General features: G+C 27.3%; 1 protein-coding gene and 2 long non-coding RNA genes across 3 annotated transcripts; 1 reads left to right on the top strand and 2 right to left on the bottom strand.

The window, feature by feature from the left end:
• Positions 1 to 7,535: 7,535 nt before the first annotated feature.
• On the top strand, positions 7,536 to 7,912 carry LOC112940128 (uncharacterized). The gene is made up of 2 exons (XR_003244021.2): positions 7,536 to 7,625; positions 7,705 to 7,912. It is a non-coding gene; the product is annotated as an uncharacterized lncRNA (long non-coding RNA).
• A 205-nt stretch (positions 7,913 to 8,117) lies between these two features.
• Positions 8,118 to 9,784, bottom strand: LOC101253731 (uncharacterized). The gene is made up of 3 exons (XM_010328951.3): positions 9,733 to 9,784; positions 9,241 to 9,569; positions 8,118 to 9,157 (listed from the first exon to the last, which is right to left on the bottom strand). The coding sequence occupies exons 2-3, from the start codon at positions 9,509 to 9,511 to the stop codon at positions 8,118 to 8,120; spliced, it is 1,311 nt and encodes a 436-aa protein (XP_010327253.1). The 5' UTR covers positions 9,512 to 9,569; positions 9,733 to 9,784.
• Positions 9,785 to 16,098: 6,314 nt separating this feature from the next.
• LOC104649454 (uncharacterized) lies at positions 16,099 to 18,601 on the bottom strand. Its single transcript, XR_743370.4, has 3 exons — positions 17,918 to 18,601; positions 17,184 to 17,259; positions 16,099 to 16,315 (listed from the first exon to the last, which is right to left on the bottom strand). It is a non-coding gene; the product is annotated as an uncharacterized lncRNA (long non-coding RNA).
• Positions 18,602 to 20,499: the final 1,898 nt, after the last annotated feature.

Here is a 20,499-nt window from a genome sequence, read left to right as displayed (position 1 = left end):
ATGTTGTTTAATTCTAATTTATAATCTTTTTTTAGGCGATTAGGAAGCCCATCATCTTGATATGTTTCAACTACAAGTATTAATCTTGAAGTCACACTTTTTTGCTTCCTCAATTTGCACAATAAGTTTGAATTAATTTATGAACAAGTTGCTTTTTTTTGTTTATGGGAATAATTTAATGCAATTTACATTAATGAATGCTCTAGACAACAATATTATAGGCTAGCAAGTAGCACCAGAGTAAAATGGAAAGATTGAGCTGAATTAGAAATAGTAAAATGGATGAAATCAAGAAAAAATAAATTGATGTAGCGTATTATGTTAGGATCGAATCCCCCCACACTTGATGAATGAAGAACACAAAAATTTTCGAGAGAGAGATGAGAGATATAGAGAGAGAAAGAGAGAAATCAATAATTCGTGGTAACACCCCATGGGTAAACTTCCACGGCCGTGGATATATATTAATAATTCAGAGTATGAACAGTTACAGAGAATAATTCAGAATATAAACAATTACAGAGAATAAATGGAAAATGAACATTAATATATGACAGTATATCAAATATTAATCAGGCTCCACAACCTAACATATTATACTCTCTTATAAGGGGGTACTTTTTTTATATAATTCTATTTTATATATAGACTTGTATATGTATTTGTGTATTTGAATCCCTTAAGAAAAATATTTTTAATATTTTATATTTGATTTACTTTCAAATTGATTTATTTTTCTAGAAAAATTACTTCCCTATATAAAAAAAGAATTTTCTTTTTCAAAACATTACCTAAACCTCACCACCCCAAAATGAATCCTAACTCAAGACCCGACTACTATCTTGGATCTTGATTGATAAACCTTTGATCTCATTGGGGACCTAATTTTCGACTTCAACCCGGGGACCTAACTCATGACCCACATATCCTGACCCCAACTTAAGACCCCGATTCCTCACCCTCAATTACTCTCTATCTATTCTAATCTGAAAGATCTTATATCAACCTTGATCAGAGACTCGAATCTCAATTCCAAGTTGGAACCCCACCCCTAATCTCTTATCACGACTAGATTTTCAACCACAATTTAATTGGGATTGCACTCAACTCGCAATTTAAAGTATAGTAATGTTAAATGAAGTCAAATTAAAATACATATTTATATATTATATTATATAAAATAAAAAGTAAGATAAATAAATTAAAAGTAAATCTAACAAATTTTTTTGATTGATTGTGATGGTAGTGTGTACAAAAAAATGGACAAAGTTGTTGACATATGGTAGGTGGACGCCCCATCACTTTTTGTAGAGTAGGTGAAAAAAAAATCCAAGCTAATTTGTCCATTATGCAAATAGAATCCAAGGCAATCCATAATCAAACAAACAACAAATTAAATAAAAAAAAGCTCAAAATAAAATATTTTATTTGAATCGAATGTGAAAAGAGATAAATATTAGTTTTATTTTTAATTATTGAAAGTCTTAAAAGAACTAATTAATTAAATAGAATACGGATCTTATAATATCAGTGAAATTCATTCTCAAATTCTCGTTAAATTTAGGAGTGTTTTCAACACTTTTCTCGATCTTTTTTATTAAAAGTTTCGTATTCCAATAAAAAATTGAGACCATTTGTTATGTCACATGAAAGATTAAGAGTGTATCAATATTAGATTTAGAGACAAAATTAATAATCAACATTAAATTTAAAGTATTTTCAATACGTCTCCATATTGAAATTAAAGTTTTTTTTTATATGAATTTCGCTTAAAACAAAAAAGAATTACTGTAGTCCAACTATATTCTATTTCAAATATATTGTAGTTCAACTAATAAATATCTTACACAATAAATCTAAGATTTTGTTTGATCATAGGGATTACTTTAAGCAAGATCTCTCTCATACAAAAATGCCATCATTAACTAATTAATCAAGATTTGCTTGTTGTGGGTTAGCCAAAACATACTTAATTATACTTTTAACAACATGTTAGTGATGAGATATCTTTATCTTTTTTCCCCCATCAATTCCTTTCCCACTTTATTAATAGTCTATTTGAAAACCACCTGATAATTAAAATTGATTCAGTTACCAAAAGAGTAATTATCAATTTAATAATTACATAATTTAGTAAATAGTAATTATACTGACCTGTTTATTTATCACATCGTAATTGCAGTTATATCGTTTGAATGCAAAATTTCTATCATAAGATTATATAAGATTTTAAAATTAAAATTAATTGTTTAAAATTTAAATTTGACGAATAAAAACCTTTATAAATGTTATTAATTTAAATTCAGATCTATATTGTCTTTTGAAAATATTCTAATTAATAAACATATGTTTTAACTAATATTATGAAAAAATAATTGATTTATATTTTTTAAATCAATTATTTCAATTGAATTAATTATAAAAACTAAAAGCATAAGATTTGTATGAACATCACAAAATGCATGTTTGACGAAAAGATTAACATTATAAATAAAAAGTCATAAATTATTAAAATATTTGATAAAAAGATAATCTATCAAGTATAGTTTAAAAACTAGATATTTTAAGGTTCAGAATGCAGACTCAATATAATTTCACATATTTTGTTGAAAAAAATTAGATAAATTCACAACTTAAGATACTATAGTCCTCTCGCGGATGCATCTCTATTTTCTCTTGGATACATCTATTTCCTCTCGGAGACATATCTATCCCTTCTCGAATACATCTCATCTCTGAAGTAATATGTCATTTGCAATATATTGGACAACCAAGGAATTTATTCAAGAGGAATGAAATATTTGAGATTTTTGTTAATTGAGAAAACTTCTCGGATATGAGAAAAGTTCTGTACTTTATACTATTTTTTTCTTTAGTAAACAACTTCAATATATTACTTTATAATCTTTTTCAAATGGTCATTAAAAAATGTGTCGTTTACAACCTAAATTGAGAAAGTTGAATTCAAAAAAGTTCTATGCAGCAAAGAAATAGAGAATTGTGTTATTTTATGAGTTAAAACATTTCGTGTTTAAGGAATATATATTAATTTGAGCCAAAATAAAGATTGAAATAATTAATTCATGATATTTTTTATACAAAAAGTAGGCCTTTTTAAAGCATAATGAATATCACAATAACTCACAAAAGAAAGGAAAAAGAAAGTGAAGTAATAACAAAATAAGTTAATGATAATAATAATAACTTAAGATGTTTCTAGAACTATTTAATTTTTTTTGTCATCATTCTTGATAGATTTTTGTTAGAGTGAAATTACATTTTTGCCCTTGATCATTATTTACTTCACATATAGAAAGATGATTCTAGAATTATTTATTATCTTTTTTCATAGACTTTTGTTAGCGTGAAATTACATTTTTGCCCCCTTGATCGTCCTCTACTTCACTCTTCTACATAATAGAAATAATGATTTGCAATGTGAAGTCTCAAGTCAACAATACTAGTATATTACTAAAACAAATGAAACTAAAAATATAACATAAGTTTTAAATTCAAAAAACAAATTACGCATAATATATAAACATGACACTTAACTTGATTTCAACAGACAATTATGCCCTCTAACTTTGAGTGTACACAAATAGACAATTAAACTTGTGTAAAATTGAACAAGCAGACACACTTGTCCTACATGACATAATACACATATCATGCCACATAGGACACAAAATTATCATGTAGACGGAATGTGTTCATTTACTCAATTATATATCAGTTTAAATTTTTCTTTATAGTAAAATTATAAAACACATCACCTCGTCCCCTCCTTTTAACACACTGATCTCATTGTCTTCAAAAGTGTTTTTTCTAAGTGAAGTGATGTAAAGGTGTCCTTTTTTCCCCCGTGAACAAAACCATCAATAGTACACCAAAGTTGGTTCTTCATTTTCATCTTCTATATGTGTATACAAATAATTATTTCTATTGTCCACTCTTTAAACAAAAATAAGATTAGTATCACCCCATTATGTCTATAGAGCAAAGTAATTCCACCACAAAACTTCCTCTATTTTTAACACCACAATCCATGAAATTGAAATATTCATCTCATCATCAACAATATTCATCATCATCAGGTGTATTAACACCACCAATTCACACTTGTTTAGCTTCTGTTCCTTTTAAGTGGGAATTACATCCTGGTAAACCTAGACCTTATTGTACTGATATTATTATTTCTTTCAATGATCAACCTAAATTCTTAGAGCCACCTCCTAGGTTTTACTATTTGGATAAAATGACCAAAATACCCTCCTCCCCTAAACTAAATGTCCTTCATGAGAGAGGGCAACTTGGTACTTTGGTTCTTTATAAACACGATGATAGTACTAACAATAATGTGTCTAGAAGAGGTTCTTATTGGTGGCAACAATGGTTTGTCAAACGACGTATTACGAAAGAAAATGGTGTCGGTAGGGGTAATTTGGTCATTTCAGCAGATTGTGGAACTGATGCTGGACTTGAAAGAAATGGTAACTTGTCTGGCTTCTCTCACCCTAACATTTGGGTAAGTTTCGTTTTAGGGTATGCTTTCTATTTACGTTTTCGTCTTTCGGAATGAGGTTATTTTAGGCATAATATATAAATGTATTCTTTTACTTGATCTCATTTCATATTTAAATTTTTCAATTTTGGATATGCACAAGTAGACACTTAAATTTGTATAAACTTGAATAAAAAGATACATGAATCTTACATGGCACGATACACGTAGGACAAAAACTGATATGTAGGATGTCATATGTGTTTATTTGTTCAACTTTATACAAATTTTAGTGTCTACTTGTGCAATCCCGAAATTAAAAGATATACATGTGATTTGAAATAAAGTTAAATGACATAGTTATGTATTATACCTTTTTTTTAAGAGTTTGTTAAAGTTAAAGGAGTAACTTTTAAGTCAGGTATAATAAGTAAGCATTATCCTTAACGTGATGTTAACTGATAATCATGACCTTTTACTTTGGGTGCGCATAAACTGATATTTAAAATTGAACAAATAGGCACATTCACCTTATATGATAATTTTGTATTCTACGTGTATACACTATTACAAAAATACTTTTTAACGGCAATAAATATATACATTAATAAATACTTTTAAAACTTTTATCGGTAAAGACTTTAAGGGCATATATTAAGATGGTTAATTGTCGCTAAAAGTATATATTTAGTGACAATTAAACTAGACGTTAATTAATTGCCGCTAAAGATCATTTTTGTTATAGTAATTATGCCTTGTAGAATATATGTGTCTATTAGTTTAATTCTATACAAATTTAAGAACCTATTTATGTACACACATAAAAAAGAATAGTAGGGATTTCTTTTTTAGAAAATATATTTTGGGATTGTAAAATATATATTAATGACAAGATATTAGTATTTTTTAAATTAAATCAACACCAATTATAAGTTCAAACGAACCAACTTAGAACTTTAGATTGGAATTTTTAATAATTAAATGTTTATAAAAAAAATTTATTTTAAATTTGTTTGCTTAACTTACCAAAATACCCTCCTAATGTCACCGTCCACAACTACTAGCAGTTGTCGCTTTATTGATTCAATCTTGTTTACTAATTTTAACTTTAAACCTTATCGACCGACAAGATTTTATAGCTAAACAATAAAAATTTCATGCTAATTATATTAAGTTATGAATTAACGATAGATTATTTCCTAAAAAATTCTAGGTAGTTTGAATTTGTTAGGGATTACTATTCATGTTCTCTAATTAAATTTCTTTTTTTCTTTTTTTTTTTTGTTCTTATCATGTTTCAAAATATACAGGCTTCCATGTACGAGGGTTTCAAGAATCTCATACCTTGGAAGAGCAAAAAATCAAAAAAAGAAATTATTAAAATTCAAACATGAAATGCTTTATCTACTAATAATATAATATATGTAGAACTCCTTTGTTATATACTTATGTTATATATTTAGTATAATATGATAAAAGCATAAATTATATTTAATTCTAATTACTCGCAACTTAAAATATTAATTACTTTATAGATTTAGTGCTGACTTATTCATTGCTTATACATTAATTAACAAAGATAATGTGTGTGTATATATATATATTAGAATTTTTTTTAATTCGTGTGTTTTATAAAATAAATGTTACGTAACGATTTGACTTTAAAATGTGATATGGATACGCTGCTAATATAGTTGCTTCCTCGTAACTTAACCATGATAGATTTCATTTATAGAGTTTTTAAATTTATAAAGGGTGACGTGTTTAGCTAATTCTTTTTTAATTTGATATTGATATGGTATTCATTGACATATGAATTTAGAAAGATGTTTGAGCTTTGAGTTATTAATTAGTAAGTTAAAACAACAAATAATAATAAATATTGTGAGTTGATATGACCATTATTATAGTACATTGCATGATCATCTTATATTATCATGTTAGATTCTCATTTGAGCATATCATATTTTATTAATAAGATGATATAACAATAATAATATATCTAGGATAATTTCACATAATAAAGTATATGGAGGAAGATGTGTATAAATTATCTCTGTTTCATAAGTTGATTTTGGAGTCCGAAACTTAAAGGGTATAAAATATTAATAAAAATTTTTGAAACGGTTTATAAAATTTTATATTAATCAAAACAGTAAAATCGCTGTAGATGCAGCGACTTACCTCACTTGAAAAAGCAAAATCGCTGCCTCTGCAGCGATTTTGCAAAAGTTATTTTTTTTAATAAAAAAATGAAATCGCTGCTTCTTAAAAATCGGCAGCGATTTTAATTTTTTTTTCAATTCTTGTTTTTTTTTTTAAAAAAAAGATACATCGCTGCCTTGGCAGCAATTTATAATTTTTTTTAAATCGCTGCTACACCAGCGATTTAACATTTTGTAAAATAATAAAAAAAAAATTATAAATCGCTGCCTTGGCAGCGACTTTATAATTTTTTTTTTATAAATCGCTGCCATGACAGCGTTTTTCTAATATTTTTTTTAAATCGCTGCCTAGGAAGCTATTTTTTTTTTGAAAAAATGTTAAAGCAGCGATTTTATATATAAAAAAATTATAATCTTTTTTAAAATTTAAATATATAACTTATAAGAAAATATACATTATTTTAAAAAAATTAAAAAAATAAGTAAAGTAATAAATATATTTTCTTTCTAAAAAAAGATATTATATTGAATTTAAATTTAAATAATATTTGAATTCAAATAAAATTTTAAATTCAAATAAAATTTTAAATTCAAATAATTAAATTTTGTAAATAAAAAATTAAAGGCAACGATTTTATTGATTTTTTTAAAACAAAATGATATATATATATATATATATATATAAATTTAAAGATAATCACATGATAGAGTGATTGATTCACGTGTGAATAGTAAAGATTTTGTTTTTATTGTAAATAGTTGAATAGAGAGTTCACATGTAAATAGTATTAATATGTTTACAATGCTATAAATTGGTGAATTATTCTTCTATTCATATTGCATTATACTTTCAATCTTCCAACAATCTTAGGTAAATAAAGTCATTTTATTATTATGGGAGAGTCTAGCCAAAATTTTAGTCATTTGAATTTTTTCTCATCGGATTCAACTAATAGGTAAATAAAGTAATGTTTTCTTATTTCTTAAAAACTATTTTTTTTTATATGTAATATATTTATATTATTATTTTTATAGGTATGATCAAATTCAAAATGCAGTAAATTATTGTACACAAATTGTAAATAATAATGTTATGGGTGAGGAACGAATTGGTGAGTTGCACAATGATGAACATGAATTAACAGATAGTGATGATATGTATGACGACCATCACCTGTGTTGTAAGTCATCATATCTGTGTGCCATTGAGCTCTTTGATAATAATCATTAAATTTTTTATCTATCGCAAGAGGCCATGGCATATTACTTTGAAGTAATGTAATTGCAAGATTGTTTCTTTCGTCAAAACGATCAACAAGAGCTTTGAACGTCATTTGAACCATGGCAGTCATAGGAAGCCCCTGAGCTTTTTTCAATTAACCATTATATGACTCAGACACTTTTGTCGTCATGGCACCCCATCTACGACCACCATCCTTATACACTGTTCATTTTTCCAAAGGAAATTCATTTAACCATTCATATGCTGCAGGAGACAATGTTTTGATTTGTTGCATCCGTTGCACAAACTTTTTCTCCTGATGAATAGCAGCCAACCACATTAGATTTTCGAGTTCAATATTTACAAATTTTTTATTAAAATTTATTTTTAAGTGTCGAACACAAAATCTATGATATGTGTTGGGTGGACTCAACCAATCATAAGATTGAACGCATTGCAAGATTCCTTGATGACGGTCAGAAATAAGACCAATTCCTTGTCGTTCACAAACTACATGTGTCCATAATAACTTGAGAAACCATGACCAAGACTCAAAACTCTCACGTGCAACTAAAGCATACGCAAGTGGAAAAATATTTCCATCCGCGTCAATTCCAACCGCAATTAACAATTTGATATTATACAAACCATAAAGATGTGTGCCGTCGATAGAAATGACCAGCCTACAACTTTTGAAACCATCAATGCTCTGTTTAAAAGCCCTAAAAAGAAATTTAAAAATTTGCTCATCTTGCATTGTTGTAGAATGATGCTCCCACTCAATAATAGTGCCTGGATTGAATAATTGTAGTGCAGCCATGTATCGAGGTAATGCTTTAAATGAACTTTCAAAATCACCATAAACCATTCGAAATGCTTTTCTTCGACCTTTTTGTAATTTTCTATAACTAGGAGTATAGTGATGCTTTCCTTTGATAATTTCACGGATCATCTTAATATTTATGTCCGAATTTTGCATAACATATGGTATTAATGAAGTGGCAATCATGTTATCAATCAAATTGAAATGATCCTCCTTATAATTATCTGTAAGACAAGTATGCGGTTCAATCATTTTTTCTGTCTTCCACATATCGCTTGAGATCTCTCTAAACCGAATCATCCAATCACACCATAACTCATGACGCTTGCAAATAAATTTCCAACTTTTACTTTTGGATTGATCACAAAGAAATTCTTTTTTAATAGAAGAACTATATGCTCTTACTGCAGATTTCATTTGCATCTTATTCATAAATAACATACCTAGTTGCATATACGAATTAAATTAATCAACATGAAATAAATAAATAAGCAACTATAAAATATTTAGTTTTCAACAATCGAACCTGACTGGATATGTTTAGGATTGTTTGAATTCCCAAGTGCCGTTCGAATGGAACCGTCATCTCTCGTGTAGATAAAATCTCCTGTATTTTCTTCAGTGTGATCTAAGTATGGAATCGTTGTAGAATGATAATTAATACTTTGATCTTCAACGGATGCATTGGGTGCATTATCCACATTATCATCATCGTCGTCATACATATCATCACTATCTGTTAATTCATGCTCGGAAGGTTCATCACTGTGCAACTCACCAACTCGTTCATCACCCATAACATTATTATTTACAATTTGTGTACAATAATTCACTGCATTTTGAATTTGATCATACCTATAAAAATAATAATATAAATATATTACATATAAGAAAAATAGTTTTTAAGAAATAAGAAAACATTACTTTATTTACGTATTAGTTGAATCAGATGAGAAAAAATTCAAATGGCTGAAATTTTGACTAGACTCTCGCATAATATTCAAATGACTTTATTTACCTAAGATTGTTGGAAGATTGAAAGTAGAATGCAATATTAATATGAAGGATAATTCACCAATTTATAACATTGTAAACATATTAATACTATTTACATGTGAACTCTCTATTCAACTATTTACAACAAAAACAAAATCTTTACTATTCACATGTGAATCTATCAATCCATCATGTGCTTATCTTTAATTATATATATATATATATATATATATATATATATATATATATATATATATATATATATATATATATATATATATATATATTAATTTTTATTTAAAAAATTTAATTATTTGAATTTAAAATTTTATTTGAATTCAAATATTATTTAAATTTAAAATATATTTATTACTTTACTTATTTTTAATTTTTTTAAAATAATGTGATTTTCTTATAAGTTATATATTTAATTTTTTAAAAATATTATAAGTTTTTTTATATATAAAATCGCTGCTTTAACATTTTTTTTAATTATTTTTTTTTGAAATAGCTTCCTAGGCAGCGATTTATAAAAAAAAATTATTTATAAAGTCGCTGCCAAGGCAGCGATTTATAATTTTTTTTTGTTTTACAAAATGTTAAATCGCCTGTGTGGCAGTGATTTTAAAAAAAATTATTTTATAAATCGCTGCCAAGGCAGCGATGTACCTTATTTTTTTAAAAAAAAATAAATTAAAATCGCTGCAGAGGCAGCGATTTTTCTTTTTCAGGTGAGGTAAGTCGGTGCATCTGCAGCGATTTTACCGTTTTGGTTAATATAAAATTTTATATATCGTTTTGAAATTTTTATTAATATATTGTACCCTTTATGTTTCGGACTCGTTGATTTTGGCTCAAATAAAATATATCAAAATAAATTTTTAAAAGAAAATATATTAATGAAGAAAATATAGTTATGCATGACTGTAGACATTTAAATTTTTGTGGGACTCTACAAGATGCGTTCAATTCGAGTTGAGACTCTACAAATTGTGTTCACCTCAGATAAAGATTCTTGGAGGCTACTCAACCCTAAACCCTAGTTTATGCCTATATAAAGGGTACTAAATTCCCTTAAAAGGCATCTCGAAAAATCCACAAAGAGATCAAGATCTCGAATACTCCACAAATTGATGGATTATTCATATAGAGAAGTTAAATCTAAATCATCCTAGTTCGAGAAATACGCCACAAACGGCCCTCGAATCATGGTTTAATCATCTTAGAGAGTAGAATCAAGGGAGAAACAGATTTGTACTCACAATCTTAATGAATAAAATCACATTTCTTCATATTTTATTTGTATGATTTATTTATTTTTCATATGTTTAAAATTTGTTGCAAACAATGACATTGAGTCAAAGAATATTCAAATAGTAATAATACTGAAAAAAATATGGTATTTTCATTTCTCCATGTTAGGAGACAAGAAGTAATATAAAAATAAAATAAAAAAATAGGATATATTAGGAGAGTAATAATACTAATTCTGATAAGAAAACTAGATAATGTTCGACCTTCGAGTAACATTTTAACTTTACTCTTGTCTGAATACTCCGATCTGAACGTATGCCTTCGGTAAGCTATAAGTATATCATATGCTATTTAATTGTCCCTATCTAATACTTCTTCACCTACATCTATATTTTCTTAGAATCATCATAATCAACCTTTCACACCTCTTAATTATTATTTGAATATAATCTCTGCATTTTTATATCACATGTCCAAATAATCTAAATCTCGCTCATCCCATTTTATTTAAACACATAAACAACTCCTACCTTTATAATTTGTAATTGTTTCTTATGATTTATTTCATGCCTGTAATTATGGGATTGAAATTAAAATTGGAACAATGTCATCCATAAATTGGATCATGACATTACTCTTTGATTATTTTATCCAAAGAAGAGAAGACACAAAAAAATGAGAAGTGATAGTAAAATAGGTTCCAAAGGGTATTTTTGTCATTTTATTTATCTAAGTACTATTTATTAATTCTGAAATGTCTTATTTCATACTTAATAATCAAATAAAAAACAAAGTCATTCATGTATTTGCTATTGATTATTAATATTATAATATACGAGGTAGAGGGCATGCCTAACCTCCACCCAAAAGATGGATTTGATTTTTAAAAAAAGAAAGAAATAAAGAAGCACTAAAACAATTATTTCATACCTACTCCTTTTGTCTCAATGACTTACTTTTCTTTTAATCAGTCTAATAAAAAATGACATATTATTTTATTAAATAGTGTTTTAATTTTAAAGTATCTATTTTATTTTTAATGAAATAGCTTATAATCACATGAATTTCTATTATTCATTTTAGATCATAAATTTTAAAATCTTATTTTCTTTCCTAAATTTCGTGTCAGGTCAAACTACTTCTCATAAAATGAGACAGAAATATTTTCTTTTATCAATCACATCAGGAATAATTTTATATTAAACAACAATTTAACTATAAAATGTCAAATTTATCTTTAATAAAATGACTTGTAGCCACACAAATTTTTTATCATTCATTTCTGATCACAATTTTTTTTTAAAAAAATTCTCTTAATAATTTCATATCAATTTAAATTACTTCATATAAAATAAAACGAATAGAAAATATTTTCTCCCAATCACATCAAATAACTCCTTAAAGTTAAAATCACCAAAAAGGACAAGAAAAGAAGGTAGGTAAGGTTTTTAGATGCATTCAGTATTAGCTAGTGAACAAAGAAGGTCCCATTAGTGCTACACTTCTAGTAAGCTCTATAAAAGAACAAATTAATCAAATTTGCATGCTTGATGATAGCTAGGATTAAAAATAATAATCCATATTCATTGTTTCTGCCAAATCAATTTACTATTACATGATGTCTTTGATATTCACTATCATTCCTATCAATAGTTAATAAACATGTACACTCTCACCTCAATAATTTCTTTTTAATTCTGTTTATCAAGTTGAGGACGTATGAAAAGAAATTACCTAATATTTTTAATGTTTATTGAAATTTCAACTTAAAATATATCATGATTCTCAATCGATCTCGAGACAACGCTCAGTCTTACAAACAATTAAATTAATGTAGCTTGTTATAAACATAAAAAATACACAAATATTTCAAGATTCAGTATGAGATTAAATTTATATTTTATTTGATTGAAAATACCTTCAACTCAAAAAATGTATAAATTTAACTTAAGCTTAATTTTGAATATCTCATCAAACTTAATATTATTCTATTTATTTAAAAAATAATATAATAAAATAATTTAAAAATTATAATCCCAAAATAACTTTATCCGCGAACTAAACTATACCAAAAAGTTTTTTATCACTTCATATAACATTTTCATCCTGACTGACAAGTGCTCATCACGAGTATATACCTGACTCATTAAAAACAGTCACCAACAATTCAAAATTATAAACTTTGACAATAAATATACACTTATATAGTTAGGATGAAGGAAATAATAGACTACAAGAAATTCAACAAAATAAAATGTTTTGAATGGTGGGTGGGTTGTAGTAATCTAATTGACATTATTCTTTGGGAAAGAGCTAGTACCAAGGACCAACAAATGAGTTTTTTCAATGCACCTAAATGGAATGTGATTAATGTTGATAGTTACGTGTGTATAAGAATAATGCTGAATATAAGAGATCGTTTGGTCGAGTGTATTAATATAATATAAAATAGAGTGTATTAGTAATATATTTATACATAAATTATTTTTATGCATTGTTTAATTTGGTGTATTAAAAAAATTATTTACAAAAATCTCCTTCATTATTATGATGGAAAAGATATAAAAAAAATATTGAGGGGCAATTAGATTTTTAATTGAGCTAATGCATGCATTAAAAATATTGCACTGCTAATACCTAGAAATCCATGATATTAGCAATACATACCTTAATGCACGATAGAGTGATTAATATTATATATATAGATTGAAAAAGAGTATCAAATAAAATAATAGTAATACACAAAGCTAATAGATGTATTATTTTTTTAATACACTCTACCTGACAACCCCATTGTCACATGTTACAATGTTTAGTATTTATATATATACTTAACATCCCACAACTCAAACAAATAAGGCAGGTACAACCAACTCTGAGTTTTTGGCAGGTAATTAAAATGACTATAAATATTCCTTTACTTTCTCATGGGGGAGACTCATATTTACATTCACTTCTTTGGGAAAGCCTCTTGCTCAAATGAGTATTCCAACAAATGTCTAATTGACATACTTTTGAGATACTCATTTGGGTAAGAAGTTTTACCAGGAAGGTTGTACTTAGGTGGTAGTTTGATCAACCAATTCTACACTTGAATTTCTTGTTTCTCATAGTGGGGCGGATCTAGGAAGGGGTGCGAGAGTTCATTTCAACTTTTTTCGATAAAAAAATTATATTGTATTTATTAGGTATTTTTTTTAAAAAAAAATTGTAGTGTGTGTGTATATAATAGTGCCTAGGATTATGAATATTTGAACACAAGAGTCTGGAGGTTGACTTAGTGGTTAAGGAAATATAACATTCACCCTGGAATCCCAAGTTTTAATCCTAAGCATTATATTTTTATTTTTGAATCTCCTTGGTGAAAAATTCTGAATCCACCACGGCTCGAAATTGTGATATAAATCAACTATGTAGTGTTAGAATTTTAATCATACATTCATTTTAATGCTAGCAAGTAGTAACATCCTCCAAAAAAAAGTTAATAACATCCTCTGTGAAACAAACATTTAGGGTGTTTTTGGTAGGTTTCATCATATTTTGTTCTATTTATATGGCATTAGCATGTTCAATTATCTTTATTAATCTGTCATTTACCTGTTTGAGCTTGAACAAATTCTGTATCTCTATTTATTAACATGTGTTGAGTATGTGATTTTTTCTGATAATAAATAAAATGTACTAGTTAAATCAATTTTGAAGTCAAAGGTGTGAAAATTGTGTGTAAATAACTAACTCTTCTTTGGAATAATAGCAAAATATCAAATAATTGATTTTTTCCAAAAATTAATCAACATGTGTTAGAGTAGTGTTTTCTAATTGTTGATCTTGATATACTTTCCATGTGGCTGGCATGTTCATTAGTGCTAAAGAAGTTAAATTACATTTTGTTACAAATTTAAAGGGTGCTAGAAGGTCCATGTTTTGATAATTGATAAAAGGAAAATCAAATTGATTAAGCAAATATATACCAGTAGTTAATTAGTGATTATTGCTCAAGTCTTAGTTAATTAACACTCATGATCAACATTCAGTGATAATTACATGAATTGGAGTTTCGAGTTTGTATAATTCAGAATTTGTATAACTTTTATAAATAATGTAATTTTGTATTGTATAATTGTATAATCTATTATTTAAAGTTCATATGTTTGTGTTTGTAAAAATTCAGTATTTCGAGCTTATACAAAAATAGCTCAATTATATAAACATATCCACGAATTATACAAATTCATTCACAAATTATAAAAACAAGGTAGCTTAAACTATAAATATAACCCATAAATATTCAAACTATATCTATGAAGTATAATTAAATTTATTAAAATGGATATTTATGAAAATTTCCCTAAGATAAATACTCTATGGGTCCAGGTTCACTACAAAGCAGATATAAATGGACCACAATTGTAAGTTGATGTTCCAAGTTGTTACACTTGATTAATCTTATTATTTGTGTTTAAGCACTAGTATGTAGGTAAAACTTGTAATTTTCAAATAGCAGATTTTAGTCTTCGAAAGGATTAGCCGTTTGAGTAGGAGAGTGTAAAATCGAATCAAAATTGAATTAAATGGTGTGGTTTTAACTAAAAAAATTATTTCGAGATCAAATTAATCCGATATTATGTATATAAATTAAAATTTATACATAAAAGTATTTTATTTTAATATAATTTTTTAAATATTTCTTATACTTTTTAATAGTTTTTATCATTTAATAAATTAGTTCAAATTTGAAACCTAGAATTTTGAGTGGTTCAGTAAAGATTATAGTCAACAGATGTTGGTAATAATAGTAAAATTTAAATCAAAATCAAATTAATACTAATCCAAAAAGAAAATTAATTTAAAACTAAGAATGACAATAATATTAAATATTTGTTCTTTAGTTTTACATTGGTTTAGAAAATTAAAATACATAATTTAATTTTAATTTTCTTTAATATATAGTCATGTAACTAATACTTATTAAATTTATTCTTACATGATTTAGTACTTTTAAATTATGGTCATTTTCATTATGACATTGTTAATTTGCAATATTTGTTTCACGCGATTTCATTATTATTTTTTTGTTGAATATTTTAATGTCATTAACCATATCATATTTTTTGTTATTTTCTTAAGAAACATCTTAGATAGTTGTATTTTTGATAGGAATAAAGAAATATTTGAAGTACAAGTAAATCAAATTAATTTAAGATCACACACAACCGCGAAAGAAAGAAATATGATGGATCTAACCAGCCGCAACGAGGATCAGCCGCAATCCAGATGTACTCAGTAAGTCAGACCGACTGAATGTAAGCAACTAAAGAGACTTCAAAATAAGCTATTAAGCGCTTTCAGTCCTACACACAGAAAGATCTCATTCCAACATCGATGTCGCTCATTTATATAAAACAACATGAATAATGTAAACACATGATAGTAGAATTAACATTTAAATCGACATATAAACAAATTACACAACACAATAAAGTTGGTCAATGTGATGTAATGAGATGATCATAAAGTGACAGGATGATGTGGTGGTATCAAGGTCGTCGCACAACATGTCGTATACACTTTGCCGAGCATTTAGCTTCCAAAAAAGGACTCATGCTGGACTTGCAGTCCACATACATATAGTTCTTATAATCTCATCAACTTGTCACTTAACTCGTGGTTAAGGATATAAATATGGAGTTTCATTTTTTTTTCTCAAAAAGATAGTATTCCTCCACTTTCTCGTATTTTCATAAACAATGAGAGGATGAATGCAAAAGACACATACAACACAAGGCATAATTGTTTCATCAAGATTTTTCAAATAGTATCAAGTTCTCAAGCTCAACAAGTCATGAAATACATTTTAAATGATAAAGATAGAGGAGAAATAATTTGAATTCAATTTTCACCACTTAGAAAGAGTTTCTTTTATTTTAAGATGTTTAAAAATCAACTCAAGCCCCTAACTCGGATAAACCAATGTCAAATAGAAAGATAGGTCACACAACCTTTCACTCGGACAATTACTCAAATATCACAACATTTACATATATCACACAAGCCCCCCCCCCCCCCCAGGCTAAGCTCACAAATAGGCATTATATGAACTAAACAAGAAGGTGAACATATATTAATTTCTGAGATTCATGCTACTACTCATTTTGCAGTTAACTTTCTAAAAGAGGTTAATTACTCATTTTAATTTAAAATAAGAATAGCCAAACCTACCTCAATACTGAAACGTCACTCGGAGAACCTTATCAGAGTAGATCATCAACCACATAATCACCTGAACGATCCTTAACTATCAAGAATGGAAAAAGTTAATAAAAAGACTCCAATATTATTCATATTGATAAGACTTGAAATCGGGGATAAATTAGTCCAAATATCACTTCAAAAATTAAAAGGCTAAAATCAAATTTTTAGTTAAAAATCAAGTCCTACAAGTAAAGAGGGATTCATGATTGAAACCCCAATTAAAATCGATCAAGAAACAAGATCCAAATAAAAAAATATTCATTTTCCAACTTAGGGAAAAGACCCCCAAAACCCACATTGAACTTGGCATGAAAACTCGCTTTAGTACTTAAACTACAAGGGTGTTTATTACCCCCCTTAAGATGTTTGATGTGAATTATTTTTAACCTTCCGAGCTCTAGCCCAGTTGAAGGTTGGGCATTGTTACACAAGCGTGTTTTTAGTGGTTCACGTCGCCTAAGGATTTAAAAATTATCTTACCCGTTCCCAAAATACAACCCGACCCACTTATAAACAAATATCCCTAAATCCCCTAAGCCCGTGATTCTCATTCTTTCTCTTCTCTCAAACCTAGAAGATCGAATCTGAAGATTTCTCTTCCATTAGAGTAACAAGAATCTAGAAAAAAACCAAATAATAAAAAAAAGGGACGAAATAAAAATCAACATAAATAGATAAAGAAGAATAGGTTTGAAGCTTACATTTTGAAGAACAATTATTCCTTCAAAGATTCAACTTTTAGGTTTGAAGAGCTAAGATTTGAGGTTTGAAGAGCTAAGATTTGAGAAAAATAAAGAAAAAAAAGCATGAATTAGGTCACCATTTTTGGATGATTGGGTTGGTGAGGAGAAGAGAAAATTAGGATTCTACAAAAGAGAAGATTTACATTCAAATATGTAATGGGTCGGATATTACCCGTTGGAGGGTCAAGTTTTATTTTTAAAAAATGCTAAAAGGTGAATTACACGCCCTACAAAGCTGTATCAACACGCACAGGAGGCTGAAGCTCGAAAGGTTGAAAATAATTCACATCAAACATGTTAAGGGGGTTATATAAACATCCGTGTAGTTTAAGTACTAAAGCGAATTCTCGTGCCAATTTCAGGGGAAATTTGATGTATTTTCTCTTATTTAGAAGGTGTTTTGGATTCTTAAAATTAAAGGAAATGATAAGGACTTGGTAGAGGAACACAACCACACGAAAATCACTAAGAAAAAACTTTTATGAATCACCTTTCCTGAGTTCAAATCGAGAGAAAATTGAGAAAAATGGGGAAAATCCCGAAATTGGTCGGCAAAGAAGGGTTTGAGAGTCCCAAAAGCGAAACCTTGTTTGCAAAAGTCTTAATATTCAACTTCTCACCCAAACACTCAAAATTCAAACCAAGGTCTCGAAAGCTTTACTAACCAGCTAACTAGCATAAATTCGACATTTTGGACGCATTAAAAATGACGAAATTTCTATTGGATGCTAAGAACTTAAAATATTGACCAGAGTCAATCCTATCAATAATTCTCAACTCAAGAAGGGTCAAATCACAAAAAATTCACTCGATCTCATATGGGACCACATCAACCATTTTCTAAATACAAACTAAGCTAAAAATGCTAAGGGAAAGAACAAAATTGTCATTTCAAATCTAAATTCATAAGAAAAGGAACGTAACATTATAGAGAGAGAAGTAATAATCTTTTTAATTTATTTCTTTGTCAATGTGAAGTATCATGTGATAATTTTTTTAAAATAAAAGAGAGAATATAAGAGCGAGAATGTAATAAAAAAGAGAATTGTGTTTCTTAAAATAATGAATGAGTGCAAATATAATAATTATTATTTTTTTTAAAAAAATAGTAATTTAAGTTTTTTTTTTTTAACATTTCACTCTTTAATTTATTAAAATATCTGGAAGTGTCTTCATCGATCACCTATTCACTTATTTCTATCACACACTAATTGGTTCCATTTCAACTTTCTTGTATGTTTAAAGCAATTACTACAACGTAGGAGTAGCGACCGTTTTTTTTAATTAGTTCGATTAATTTAAATTTATGTTGCGTTGTATTTTTTGCTTTTGATAACAGTACTTAATATATGTGACTGGTGGAAGATGACAAATATTTCATTAAATTAATTAGTCAAAGTGTACGAAAGCTGATCCAGACACCACGATTATAAAAAAAAAAGAGTAAATGATGTGGATCAAGAAAATATATCACTTTGTAAGAATTCCTGATAATCCTTGACACTAATCATATGTGATTACTGTAAATCCACTTTTGCTAAGAAAAAAAAATTCCATAAATCTCCTAAACTAGTATTTCATGATCCAATACTAAATATTCTATATATTTAAAAAATGTGAGTAGAAACAATAGCAAAATGGTGGTATAAGTTGATATGGTTGGTATAATACTCTTGATGTCTTTTTCATAATTATAAGATGATAAAGAATGCTTTAGACAATAGTTAAAGGGAAACATTGAAAAGGTCATATTGTGTGATAAGGTCTAGCTTGAAAAAAAAGTCAATCAATATTGGGCCCACAAGATAGTGTCACGTAGGTCAAAAAGGGGTTATAAAATTATTAATGAAATAAATTTAGGAGGATACTACGACCTTAGTATAGTACAAGTGTGTCTCTGAGATTTCGAGCATAGGTTGATGGGGTAGTTGTGCATTATCCCTAAAAGATAGAATATTTGGATCAAGTTGCCAAAAGTGACAAAAGGATGTGAACATGCAAACAATTACTAGTTGGGAATATAATTTTCCCAACTAGTAAGGAATGTTTGTTGCCAAAAAGTTCCAAACATCATTAACAATGCAATAAAAAGGTGATTTAGCGTTTGCAAAGTAAAATAGCTTTTTAAATACCTAATTAATATGTCTTTCTCGATAAAAGATCAACAACTTTATTATAAAGTTATAAACATAGGAGTAAAAGAAACTTATAAGGCCGAAGAAATTGACGATACTTTAAATTTTTCACTAAATTTTAGAATAGGCAAAACTATAATTAATTAGTGCTATACACCTATATTACTTTATCTTTTATATGATTTTTAAGGTTGACACTCATAAAAAAACTGATTTTAATAGTATTAATTAAAAGGTTATTTGATTACATTATCTTTTTATATACTAAAAAGTATTAAAAGACCTAATTTAGAACTATGTTTAAAGCATTATAAGATAAGGGTAATATATTCTTAGTTTTTCATAAATTAAAGATATATGTGAAACACAATCTACTATTAATCTATTTCTTTCAAATATCCCACT

Source organism: Solanum lycopersicum, chromosome 10 (assembly GCF_036512215.1).
Source record: "Solanum lycopersicum chromosome 10, SLM_r2.1".
NCBI classification, from domain to species: Eukaryota; Viridiplantae; Streptophyta; class Magnoliopsida; order Solanales; family Solanaceae; genus Solanum; species Solanum lycopersicum.
This window is presented reverse-complemented; position numbering and strand designations above follow the sequence as displayed.